This window comes from Sceloporus occidentalis, unplaced genomic scaffold, assembly GCF_023333645.1.
Source record: "Sceloporus occidentalis isolate IW3139 unplaced genomic scaffold, rSceOcc1.0.p SCAF_58, whole genome shotgun sequence".
Classification (NCBI taxonomy): domain Eukaryota; kingdom Metazoa; phylum Chordata; class Lepidosauria; order Squamata; family Phrynosomatidae; genus Sceloporus; species Sceloporus occidentalis.
Window position 1 is genome coordinate 381,604 of NW_028317038.1, and position 13,963 is coordinate 395,566.

The 13,963-nt window shown below is 37.4% G+C and overlaps 1 protein-coding gene across 1 annotated transcript in view; it reads left to right on the top strand.

Annotated features, from left to right (window-relative positions):
* Positions 1 to 8,939, top strand: part of LOC149287601 (steroidogenic factor 1-like) — a 46,472-nt gene extending 37,533 nt beyond the window's left edge. Inside the window, exon 6 of the mRNA XM_089492627.1 lies at positions 8,692 to 8,939. Coding sequence (XP_089348753.1) covers positions 8,692 to 8,939 — 248 coding nt within the window. The remainder of the gene's footprint in view (positions 1 to 8,691) is intronic.
* The last annotated feature ends 5,024 nt before the right edge of the window (positions 8,940 to 13,963 follow it).

Sequence of the window (13,963 nt, forward strand, 5' to 3'; positions counted from 1 at the left end):
TAAATAAGCCTGGTTAGATTGTACGGAAATCTGTCTATGTGTATTCTTCTGACAACAGCCATCTTAACTATATATACCTTAGGATTTTGCATGATTATAGGAGATGTGAAGGAATGTGTTTTGCTCTCATTTTATTAACCCTGGCTTCAGTAAGATAAATAAAAGTCTTACATCCTATTCAAATATCTAGAAAATAATGAATCTGGTGTGAAAAAAATTCATATGCTATCTTTATGCAACAAGCTGTGTCACATGATATAGACATGATATAGACATGATATAGACATGATATGCTGCCCTGGGATCCAGTGATCCGTGTCATAAAGGTGCTCAGCTCCTTTGAAAACATTCTTTGGAGGCCTCCATAGTGTAAATGGGCTGAGCTGTAAGCGGCCCTTTAATAATAAAAAATAATGAAAGCAGTGTATGCTGAGTATCAGTTAAGTGTTTTCTTTTGTAACTTATTGGGAACCATATCACCGTGTTCATACATGTCTGTATGTGTAGCATTTTGTTTCTGTGGGAATTCAAATGTGAATTTTTGTTCCAAAATAGACCATGTTTATAACACTTAATCCTAAATCCATACTCAAGAGGAAATAAAGATACCTTTCAGCATAACACCACTGTTGACAGTGAGTTTTGGAATAAGGTCCTGCCATAACCATTAGAATGTACGTCATACGGGCTGCATTAAAACTGTCACTCCACGGGAACGAGAGATTTCTCATCACCGCAGAGTCTCCGATAAATCCTGCTTAGACTATTCAACACATTTGTTTCCTGCTTAGACAAAACAGAGTGAAGAGGATGAGGCTAAGAAGTGAAAAGAGATAGTAATGAGCTGAACATTTTTCAGAACTCTCTAAGGGGGGCATTTTAGGTCACCCGCTTTTTTAAGCAGCAAAATAATATAAAATATAAAAGTAATATTTGTCGATATTTTTTGTTAAAAAAAATAAAACTTTGATTGTATACTTTATCCAAATAGTGATATAAATACTAATATGTAGAGTAGTTTCGGGCAAAAGGAATTGTTCTCACATTTATTCAAAAGGGAGTTTAATCACTAAAGAGAGATTTTCAGTGAGTAGAAACATTCCATCATGACTGATGACTAAGAAGTACCGTATTTGCTCGATTATAAGACAAGGTTTTTTTCAGAGCAAATGCTCTGAAAAATACCCCTCGTCTTATAATCGGGGTCGTCTTATAATCAGACCTCAAATAGGTCTGACTATGAGACGACTAAGATCCAGATCCCCCGCAACTGCAGGGGACCTGGATCCTCCTATCTCCCCCCCGCCCCACTTACCGGTACTTCTGAGTCCCCGGTGTGTAGCTGGGGCAGCGTGTAGATGTCTTCCGCTGCAGCAGGAAGGAGGCGTGGCTAGCAGCGGGGGTTGTCTGCGTCCATCGCGCAGACCTTCCCCGGCTGTCACAGAACAGAGTTCCCCGTACCGGTGCCGGTGCCCCACCGGTGCGGGGAACTCTGATCTCTGACAATCGGGGAAGGTCTGCGCGATGGACGCAGACAACCCCCGCTGCTAGCCACGCCTCCTTCCGGCTGCAGCGTAAGTGCGTGGGATCTACACGCTGCCCCGGCTACATGACAGGGAAGTCAGAAGCACCGGTTGGGGGGGCGGGAGAGTGTTAAATGGGGGGCACAAGGCATTTCTGGTAGCAGAGTGCTCTGTGAAATGCCTTTTAACCCCCTTAATGCCACTCTGCCTCCAGAAATACCTTTTTAACCCTCTATACCACACTCTGCCTTCTGAATGCCTTAAACCTCCCTATATGCCACTCTTCCCCATAATATGCATTTTAACCCTCTAAATGCCAGAGTGGCATATAGGGGTATAAGGCATTTCTGGAGGCAGAGTGGCACATAGGGGGTCAAAAGGCATATCATGGGGCACAGTGACATATAGGGTTAAAAGGCATATCATGGGGCACAGTGGCATTTAGAGGGTTAAAAGGCATATCATGGGGCACAGTGGCATATAGGGGGTATAAGGCATTTCTGGGGCAGATGTGCATTACTGGGGGGTAGGTTGGAAATAAAACCAAAATATTTTTCTCAATCATAGCTTTTATTAAAAAAAAATAGTTTAGATGAATTAACATTTACTGGTAAAACTTTTTTCCTATAGGGTCGTCTTATATTCAGGCTTTTTCTTTTTTTCCTAAATTAATATTCAGATTTGGGGGGTCGTCTTATAATCAGGGTCGTCTTAAAATCGAGCAAATATGGTACATTAAATGGCATTTCCGTATCGACTGCATCCATTGTTTGCACATTTTTTCTATACATTCATATACTGTGAATATATTTTGGGACAGGAATGGGTCGTAAACATGGCGGATCTTCTCTTCTAGATGTGGTTTTTGAGCCTCTTTAAAACAGGGAAAGCTGAGTTAACCCTTTGAATTTACATGTGGTTCCCCTTGCATATGCATGGAGGGATTCTACAGAATCCTCCATATGTATTTACCACTTTCCCTGTCCTCAGCTACTTTGTTTGCAAGATGAAAAAAACATACTTGCACAAATACATTGGAACAATCCCTCTTGACTTTTTTATTAATTTTATATTATGTTAAATAACATAAAAATAACTGTTTAATCTGACACTGCAGTTTGGATTTTGATAAAATGCAATGTACTTTCTGGGACACATAGAATTTGTGTTATTGACCAGACTGGTTGGGTGTTAAGCGTTGGCAACAATGTTCACTTTGCATCGATAGAGAAGCTCTTATCAATCTTCCATTGAAAAGAAGGGTATCTCACCACAGGCTCAGAGATAGCTTCACAGTAGTGTGTTTCCTTTTGTCCTACTTTTCTTATGCTCTCAGGGCATGACAAGCAGAGAAAAATCCATGTATGTCCATAAGCACATGGAGGTTTCTCAAAATTCAAACTGCTAAGTAAAAATAATTTGGTCGCTTAAGATACATATTTAGTCTTACACATACTGGACCTGTGTTTTCCGAGTGGTTATCTCAGTCAGCTGATTTCTGTTCATATGGCCATCTTTGGTGGTTCTCTCTCCAAGATTACAGTTAATTAGAACAACATAAATGTTTTGCTTTTTGCAGTTTGTCTCTTCAGTTCAGTTAACTGCAGCTGTAACAATGTAACTGGTGTTTTGAGGGGCAAAGGTACAGTTTCAATAGGAAGTGAAAAGGTAATGCCCCAAATCTGTCAAAAGCAAATCGTATAGTTCTTATAATGCTGCAAAAGTATAATTATTATATTGTATAGGAAAGAATTTAGTGAACTGGGCTCACTTCTGTAAATAAGTAAAAGTTGGGGTGGTGAGTGCTAAGAAAAATGATCAAACAAGAAGAAGTCGGGTGGATCAGTAGACTGGATGGTCCCCATGGTCTCCAAAATTAGTTATGCCATTTTCTATTCTTATTACTTTTCTTATTTCTCTTTTTTTCACAGTGCATGTTGTGATTAATAAATCCCATTAATTAGTGTTATTTCCTGTTTTTGGATTTTTATAGTGTGTATGTTTACATTATTCACCACTTGTCTTGGTGTTGAATGGAGGTTTTTTTTGCACATTGCTGCACCCATGTCCACCACCCATTGCAGCTAACTCATTTGACTCTACTCTTTTCACATGCCCACATATTAGGTGAATTTCGGGCAAGGCCATGCAAGTTCAAATATATATATATATATATATATATATATATATATATATATATATATATTTTTTTTTTTAAAAAGCCCACCCTCCAAAAAAAGAAAACTACGAATTCTTCTTCAACCGATGGGTTGAAAATGTCTGTTGGTTGCGCAAGTTTATGTACTCGTGTGCTCCCAGTGTTATAAGCCTGTAATGTATTGTTCCTCTATGGGATGTTCCCTTCAAAAACATGCTGCTGACCCACATTGTCAAAGTTGTCATTCTTATGCATTTTAACTGCTTACTAAAGTAGATGTATACTTTCACATAATGTAAAAATTGCAAGGGACATAAGTAGTTATTATGTATGGAACAATACTTATGAGTTGATGCTCATAAATTTGGGTTTAGCTCCTCAACACTTTCATGGCACATGACACATTGCAGCTGTATTTTTATTAAGCCGCGTGGACTGAATTAAGAGCATCATTCTGTAACATTCCAGTGAGCCTGAATGTAGTGAGGTACTTATGATCTATTTGAAGCTTCCTGGATCACTTCATAAAAGGCCAATTAGTCAGAGCTCAGTGATTCAGCTGACAGTCAAGAAAATGACTTATCCCTTGAAGTGTAATTTGTGTGTGGGTTCATAGTTACAACTTTTATGAGTTGGTTCATTAAATTCCTGAGTTATAACAAAGAGGCAAAATGCTTCCAGAATGATATATTCTTCTGCAGTTAAGTATAAGAATTGTGCCTTTACAGTGGAACTGGTACATAAATGAAATGTGAAAGGATGCAATATCTCTTCAACCCCAGCTAAAGTAATTGGCTGTAAACATTCGAAACAGTTTAGAGATGTAACTGTTCGAAATGTAACTGTTTTGTTACCTTAATTTTTGAGACTGACAGATTGTAATATAGAATGGGACCAATGGAAGAAGGTGGCCTGTTCTGACGAATCACGTTTTCTTTCACATCACGTGGATGGCCCAGTGAGTGTACCACAGCACACCTTTAGAAGTCTAGTGGACTTTATGACTTGACGGGTCAGGGCTGTTTTGGTGGCAAAAGGGGGACGTACACAATTTTCAGGCAGGTGGTCATGATGTTATGGCTGATCGGTGTATGTGACTGAGAGACAATGTGTGTGTGGTTGAGTGTGGTCAAGATGTGTGATATATGTGTGTATATCTTGGGTGTGTGTTTCTTTGAGAATACTGAGTGCATTCATTTGAGTGGTATGTGTGTTTGAATTTAAGCCAATGTGGCTGCAGATGTGGAGGTATTTAAGCAATTAGGGGATATGCTAAGGCTAAGCTAGATAAGGCCAAGGGAAGAATTCAGAGGTTGAGCAGAGTGAATGGGCCGAATGGTTCGCATCTACTGTTACTATGTTACTATGTACTGTCCATGCAAAACATATTTATGAGTCCAACAACAGAGCTTTGAACAGGGTCCATTATATTTAAAGACAGCCCTGACTTTGATCAGAGTACTGCAGAAATAAAAGCCACTAAATAGGAAAAAATGTATTACTGAAGTAGAGCATCATTTACGTGATTATGAAAAATATGTTAAATTAAAAGATCCAAGCAAATACATCAGGATTTATTAAATGAAAAGGTCAATATCTAGTTTATTTATATCATACATTAGCCACATTTTATCACCTACCCAAATTACATAAATCAACAGTAATCTTCCCAAGGATGTTCTATCAATTTTGGGATAGGGTCAACAAATGGTATGTAAACTAAAGGGATATTTAAAGGATACAAATAATTTTTTGGAATATCTAGAAAACTAGAAAAAAGGTGAGTATATTTGGGTAACTCCTTAGGTAGGTTCCTTTACTCCTCAATACCACATCAAAAAGCAGTATAAGCAGTTTAATATGTTTTAAGATATTTTTCTAATTTGCAAGCATGCAAAGTTTTATTTTGTATAGAATTTATTTTATGCCACAATTATTTTGTTTTTCAAGATTATCATCCTTCTTATTATTTACAAGGATGTGGTACTGCAATGGGTGCTAAATTTGGCATATGTTAATGATCTAAATTTAATTTTTAGAATGAATAATGAAATAAAAATGAATTTTATAATCACATTTCTTTATTAGATCTAATGCTAATTTAGTATACAAAAATAATAATTATGGATAATTACAGAATTATTTATGACAAACTATACGTCCAATCAGTGGCGTAACTAAAGGGGTTATAGCAGTCACAGCAGGGGCCTGTGCCTCTTAGGGGCCCTATGCTACCCCTGCGACCCCTTGTTCCTGCCTCCTCATACCAGTTAAAAATTGCTTAGAAAGGACCCATCCAAACTGGAAGGGCGAAAGCATGTGAGCATGGATGTGTAATTGTGTGTGTCTGGAATAATGGATGTGTAATTGTGTGTGAGAGCATGAAAACGACACAAATGGTTGGGTGGAAGGCAGTAACCCATTGGGATACTCTGATTTCAGCATTTGGGGCCATTTTCAGAAACCCTTTGTGTATTTTACTTGTATCGACTGGTGTGTGTGTCATTTATGTGCTCATTTTTTGGATCTTAAATGTAGCCCCAAAAGGTGCTTTGCCCCCTTTATAAAGATATTATTGCTCATTAGTCTCCATTCCAAATGCAATTATCTGTCCTACATGGCTCCATATTTTTTCTTCCCATGCCCTATTGTAATTCTTTGCATAGAAAGATACAGGTCTGTGTAGCATAAATATTACATAGAACTGAAATGTTTCTCCCCTCACCTTCTTTGCACGTTAATCTGTAGATGTAGGCTCAGCTGTACAAAGCTGGGCTTCATCTCACCTTCACGATACAATTGCTTTGATCGAGAGAATTCCCACATTTACCACACAAAGCAGAGGCATTGACTAGAGAGGCTCCTATTTGTGCTGCTAAATAGATTTCTTTCCTGAGCAGGTAAAGTGTTTTAATTAATATTGGCGCTTCTCAAAACAGCAATATTTATGAAGATAGCTCAGGTAAGCATCCATTCTGTAGAAGGACTTAATAGAGCCTTAATGGGTTGACCTGTCATTCGATTTCATGCCTGGCATTCACTGTGCTACCACTGCAAAAGGGGGAAATGGCTTTTATAATCTAGCACATTCCCCTAACCATTTCCAAGTTATTAACAGCTTCACCTAAACAAAAGCAGTTCTGAATGAGGAGAACACTTGAGGGCAATGAAATAATCCGAGGCACGTCTGTATGTCTGATGGGTTCCTTTGTGACACGACCAACTGCTTTGCTGCCTCTGTATGAAACGAATCAATTTTGTTTAGCCAACATTCTTTGTGGCTTGACAGAATGAAAAGATTATTCACATATTCAATTAAATTTTGAATAGGGCCTCTCTGGGAATCAGGTGAGTTAGAAAACGACTGCTGATCAGGGGCCCTGTGTATTATATTGAAATTCATCAATGCAATGTCTTTATGGTTATTATGAATTAACCTCAGGAAATATAAAGATGTTTGGCTTTTATTTATCAAAAGCCTGCAATGTAAGGGTGGGGCAGTAAACATGAGGACGAGGTACACTTCAGGACAGCCTGAGTTTGATAGTAGAGAGTCAAATATACAGAAAAGAGACATATAAGGCATATAAGCAATGCATTCAGATTTTAACCAATTCCTTACATAGATTTGGGTATATAGTTACATAAATTAATTCTTAAGGATGTAATTATGCAGGAATTTGCATGTGATTCCACTAAAAGAGGACGTTGCTTATTTCTGTGCTTACAATTTGAAAAAAAAGGCCGTGCCTTGCTTAGTCTCATCAAGAAATATTTCAAATAAATGATCAATCTATTCTGACAAATTTCCCCATTCAATTACAGATGACAACTTTCACAGTGTTTTTTATATTTCAGAATGTACTAATGTGTTACTTTTGTTTCAGTGTTCAGCTACCTTGACACTGTGTATTGTGTTTGTACTGTGTTCCTCTTGTCTTAGTTACAATTTGCATGTAGGCTTTTTATCCTTCCTTCGTTGGGTTATGGTTGCTCATTATATGAATTATACAAAGTGGTGCATGCCAGCGCATGAAAAACAATCTGTTATAGTTTATTGATTTAATTTATATGGTTTCCTGCAACAAAGAGGTAGCGCTCCCCAGTTGCCATGTAATCACAACCCTAATAATGCTCAGCCATCCCTATGAAGACCCTAAGATGTTACTTGAGAGATATTGTTATATATTTGTAGAAATCACAGGATGATCATCATGGAACTCGTAGTTCCACAGCAGCTGTTGTGCATGTAGCTCTTTAGGGCAGTGTGAGAGATCCCTGACATAAAATCATGTATGGTCCTACCATAGTGGTGTTATCATATAATCAATTGTTATGAAATACTATGTCACGGATTATTTTTAAAACATTCTTGTTCATTGTTCTCTGTTAGTTCCACAAGGGTATGTATTTCTTTAGCATGGTACACATCACTGTATCTATACTTGCATAATAATGAAACTAGGGTCTATTTGGCTCAAATACAGTCCTTTGATCTCAGCTGGAGGCAATTGGTTCCCTACCATTTCCACAATAATATCTTCTCATTGAGGCCAATATCTTGCTCAGCCCTCCTTTTAGCTCCCATTTGATTTCTAGGTAAGCATACTTGGGCCGTCACCAGTATTTATACCAGTATACCAGTCAGTGCAGAATTTTTGTTTTTAACAATCCACATGGATCATCTAAATAGACACAGAAAACGGTTTCTATCACTGTTAGGGCTATTGATATGCTTTTCCAAAAATTTTTCAATAATAATGTTTTTTTCTAATAAAAATGACCTGAGTATAGTTGATCAAAAATATTTGTTTCGATTTGGTGACTAAGTAAAGAAATCATGTGGTCTTCGAAGAAACAGAAAAGTAGATTTAATGAGATCAAACTAACGGCTTTCCAGATAAACAATCTGTACTATTTAATTCATAAATTCATGCCACGTATTGGCTCATGTAATGCCTCTGTTGTACCGTCGATAGGCTAATTACTGTTTCTGTTTTTTACCAACAGATGAAAAGTTTCTTGAAAACCACAACCTAGCCAAGAGCGCCCAAGAAAAAGTCAACTCTGCCCTCCTTGAATACACAATGTGCCACTACCCTCAATGTACAGACAAGTACCGCCTGCTCTTGTTGAGGTTAACTGAAATTCGATCCATCAGTATGCAAGCAGAAGAGTACCTTTACCACAAACACCTTAGCGGGGAAGTTCCATGCAACAACTTATTAATTGAAATGCTTCACGCCAAGCGTGCTTGAGTGGCCTCGTTGAGAACTGACTATAGCCTGAAGAGATTGCTTGCTGACGGCAATCCAAAAATGGTGACTTTTCAAAGAGTGACTTTTAATAATGCTGCCTGTCAAGTAAAAAAATAAGTAAAAAGAGGAGTTGATGGTGTACTTAACCTATAGTATTGGAAATTTCAGATTTATTTTAATACAGCTGTGGATCTTAACCGAGTGATATTATATATGTCAAGACATTTTAACATGATTACCATATCTGCTTATGTTTTTGTTCTTGTCAATAAAAAATGTCTCAAAGTTTATGGTGGGAAAAAACAGCAACAACAAAAAATACAGTGTATGTGGAAGATATAATGGTAGATCATTAACATCCCTTTGCACTCAGTAAGCTAAAAACTAAATGTAATGTTATTTTTCTTTTCATTTGTATTGGTTAGAGTCGGGCTAATGCTAAGTTTACAATGTTTTAATTAAAAGTATAGTTGCTTTGCTGAATATTTTTACTGAGGTTTTTGATCTTTGATATGTTTACATGAAGCAGTACAGCTTCTCTGCCATTCAGTAATATGTTGTAGGTTGCAAAATATACACAGTACCTGTTATCAAACCCTCCATAGTAGCCATCTCTCGCTCTTCTTCTGTGTTGCAAGAAGTGAAAGACGTTTTCTGTGGAAGAGGAGGTCGTAAAGGTTATTAAGAGCTGGGAGACAACTACAACGAATACCATGGGGCACTGGAAAACTGTGTCCAAAAATAGGACTGTGCACATACAAATCAACAAACATTATTATTAGGACAAAATCTATCTTACAGTTTCATGACCATCTATCATATGGTAAATGATAAATACATATAAATATATACAGTTCTAGAATTTATGTTCTAGAGGACCACATCAATCCCTTATACAAAGTACCCTATAGGGTAGTATTTTTAAGGGGTTTGGTGGCAGTGAACGGGAGTTGGGGGGTTATACTTTTTACATGTAGTGCTAGGGCAATAGGATATAAGTTTTTTTATTATTATTCTATTTTAGTTTCTTTGCACTATTCTCAGTGCAATATTGATAGAAATCCCTTTAGGGATATTGTGTGCATTTTATGTAACGTATGTTTATTTATTTTATTCTGCATAAAAAAATATCACTTTGTTATTATTATTATTATTTTCCTTTGTGGGAAGAGGGAGAAATGTTGTTTTTCACTCTCTTCCCTCTGATCCCCCTGGACTGATCATATTTTAATCACCAAGCAAGTCCCCATTCACTTGCATTGGCAATGACAATGCATGTGATCGGCCAGCAGTAGTAGTGATCAGATATCCCAGCAGGTGTTATACAGCTTGGTCTCCTGTATAGTACTAGGGAGATATCCCTGCCTAATTTATGAGGAGATTGCCACCCCTCAAAACACACATTATTAGATCCAACTTTACATTTATGGCATCATATAGGCATTGTAAAGTACAACATGCTAGTCAGAAACAACTATATCACCACACTGTGAGAATGGTAAAACCAATTAACCACCAATGAGATGAAAAAAATAACATTGATTACAGCAATTGGCTAAGTTCCCAAATGTATTCTCTGCCAGCTCTATAATAACTTCTAGATGGCCAGTTAAAGGGTTTTCAGAGTTCCCATACTCATTCTGTAATCAACCTCATTTTCCTTTCATCTCATTGGTTGTTAAGGAGTTTTCACTGCTCACAGCGTATGTTCTGATCAAATGTCCTTGCTGCAGTTTATTTTTGCATTAGTGCGCAAATGCAGTATGTTTCATAATTTCTCTTATAGTGTCTACATTTACCTTGGCTCTAGCAAGGTTAGACTAAAAGTTTTAATGGGCTGACGTACACATGCAAAAATGTATCCATGTTAGTCATTGTACAAGCTGCACACCTTATTGAATAGCTTTCAGGATTATCAGTGCTTTGAATGGGGCAGTTTCTGTGCTTCATATTGTTAGATGTACGGCTGTTGCTTGCTGTTTAGCCAGGTCATCAAATTGCTTACTTTGGTGTTCTTACAACTGTTGTTGCATATTTCATTTTAGTTGGGACATTAAATCAACCTCAATGATTCCAATTGCCACAACTTTACAAAGGATTAATCCTAGCCAATACTGACCGTGCCTTAAATGAACCTTTATTTAGACTTTTGCCATTATTAGATTTTGCCATTTTAAGCCCATGAATTGCAAAGGCTATAAACAGATTTTAAAATGCCCGTTGCTAACAATGCCTGCTGGTTTTATTTTTGATCATGTAGCTAATGTTGTGGGTTTGGTAATAGTGGAATCCTCAACTTCCTTCCTTCTACCTTCACTTCATACATTTATGCACATAACCACTCGGACACAAAATAAAATAATACTTATGACATTCTCCTTACCCATGAGGGCATAATATGGGGGCAGCACTATGCCCTCACATCCACCAGTGAGTATTAGAAGTGTCTCTACCAGGACACATCATAATCTTGTGCTGGCACAATCCCTATAAGTTCAGCCGTCCATCCTGACAGTGCTGTGTCGTGAAGAGGCTATTATGACTGCCTCTACCCATAAGAGGACACAAACCCAAACTCCAAACCATAAGCTTGTGCTGTCACAATCCCTATAAGTTCAGCCATCCATCCTGACTGTGCTGTGCCATGAAGAGAGGGTAATATACAGTATGCCATGATCTAGCATTGTGCTGTAGTAGCATTTCTTTCAATTAATCCACCATGTAGAAAAAGTAGAACGTTTCCTTTCCCCTGCTGCTAAACCGATCTTTTTTACATTTTCTGGCAAGACCCTCCTGCTGTCATGACATAAAAGGTTTTTGCCAAAACATCTAAAATGTAGTTGTAAAATCCATAGGTACATGAAATCTTAGAGATTTGGAAAACAATATCAAGTCATTGAACTAGTACAAGAACCCTTTTGTTCAGCCATAGACACTAATGCCCAAATGAGGAAAAATACGGTTCCATACATTGTCCCTCATTACTTAACCCTATGCTTTCCTGCTCACATGGAGGATATCAGCATAGTATGAATGGCCTGGCTACAGCTTGCTTAGATCCCTAGTCATGCTGCCCTTGCGCTTATGGCTTCAGGGCTTTCTTTCAATTGAACATTTCTTTTTTTCAATTAAACATTTAGTTATAAAACGTGGTGGATCTGAACATTTACTGATGGATGCACAACTCAGAATATTTACTTTTGGCTGTTCTTGTCTTCATCATGAAACCTTTGATAGTTTGGGGCATAACTATGCTATATCAGTAGGAAAGACTCAACTTGAGTCCCTTTCTCTTTTTATAAGCTCATGTCACATTCATCTACATACAATTAGAGTAAACAAAAGTCAGACAAAAAGTCTGAATCCACATTCTGCACAAAGGCCGCACTTTGCCAGTAATTTTTTGTGCTTTTGCCTACTAGAGGAGGGCGTTCCTGCTTTGCACTTGAATTGTGAATGCAGATGCTGTTCTACTTCATAAGGATGTTAGCTTGCTATATTGGTCTTCTCCTGGTGTTGTCTCTTTAGGTTTACTTGGTTTTGGAGAACAGTTTGTACTGGAATTGCTTCACTAAGCATCTTTGGCATGGTTACAGATGGCATTTCAAATAATGTCCTTCTTTAAAGGCACTTGCAGGAGCACTTACAGGAGCACTAGTACAATCAACCAACTATCAGATGTTAATCTCTAAAGGACAAACACAATTCACATGCGTGGATATTTTTAAAATTTCTACGTAAATGGTGTGGGAAGTGGATATTCATATAAATGCTAATTTCACACAAAGATTTAACAAAGAGATACAAGTCCGCCACAGTGTTAAATAATGTATTCCTGAATAATACGTATCAACTAATTATAATATTTGACTACATTTTGATAAGTGATGAAATAAAACCAGTTGATGATGATGGACTCAGACTCTTAGACCCTTCTCTATATATATCCTCTCCTCCATCTAAATTTAATGCCATCGAAACCTTAATATGTGTTAATGGTGACTCAACTACTGTCTAAAAGCAATTTTAAGAAAGCGGAATTTAGTGAGTGACTGCAAAATAAAGAAAGGAAACAACTTGCAATTGATTAGTGGAACGTGCACCTTAAATTAAGTTTACAAATATATTGTAGAAGGTAAACTATGAATAAATTACAGCTGCACTATATAAGACTCACTAATCAGTATAAAAATCATTATCATGATTTAATATTTGCATAATTGCTGGTTTAAAATATGAGACAACGTATAACAGATATTGTGACCTTTTTTCTTTTGCTTACAGGCCATTCTGCAAGATGGCCCCTAATCACATAATTTAAGACATTATTGATTGTTCATTTTCCCAATCCCAGGTTGTTCTCATTGGCCCTTACCCTGCTGAAATATGGTGCTAGGGGTAATACAACAAAAAAAAGTTTTAATGTGGTGAATTGTTTTAATTGGTGGTGGTGGTTGAAAAGGTTATGAGTTATCCCCTGTGTAATTCTCAAGTATTGCTTATACCTACACCTGTATTTATATCATCAGTATGAAATCAGCTTCTGTAAAGATTTTAAGAGTGGTGCTCGTCTTTAACTCCTACACTTGTTGAGCCTTTTTCATTAATTCATCTATATCATGAAAACAGGACTTTACATGGTGGCTGGAGTAAGATAGATGCTCATGTCCATCGGTGGATAGATTGGCCTGCACCTGCCGGCGGAAACAGCATAGAGAAGCTGAAGGTGTAGGTTAGAGACATCATATAGAGCCTCGAGAAGCCTCGAGGCCCTATGTTGCTCCAGCGAGATTTTTGATTACCCACAAGTGATTTCCAAAATACAGCAAGAATTTGAAGATGCAACTGCCTCTCTCACATCTTTTGTAGAGTGCTGAGTCTAAAGATCTTAGTAGAATCTAATCTCATCTAAATAGCACTGTCTGGACTGTATACAGACATTACACATTAATTTTAATGCTTTTGGAGCTTAGTACTACATGAAGCTTGGGCCAAATATAACTTGCTATCCGTAAACGTTTAAC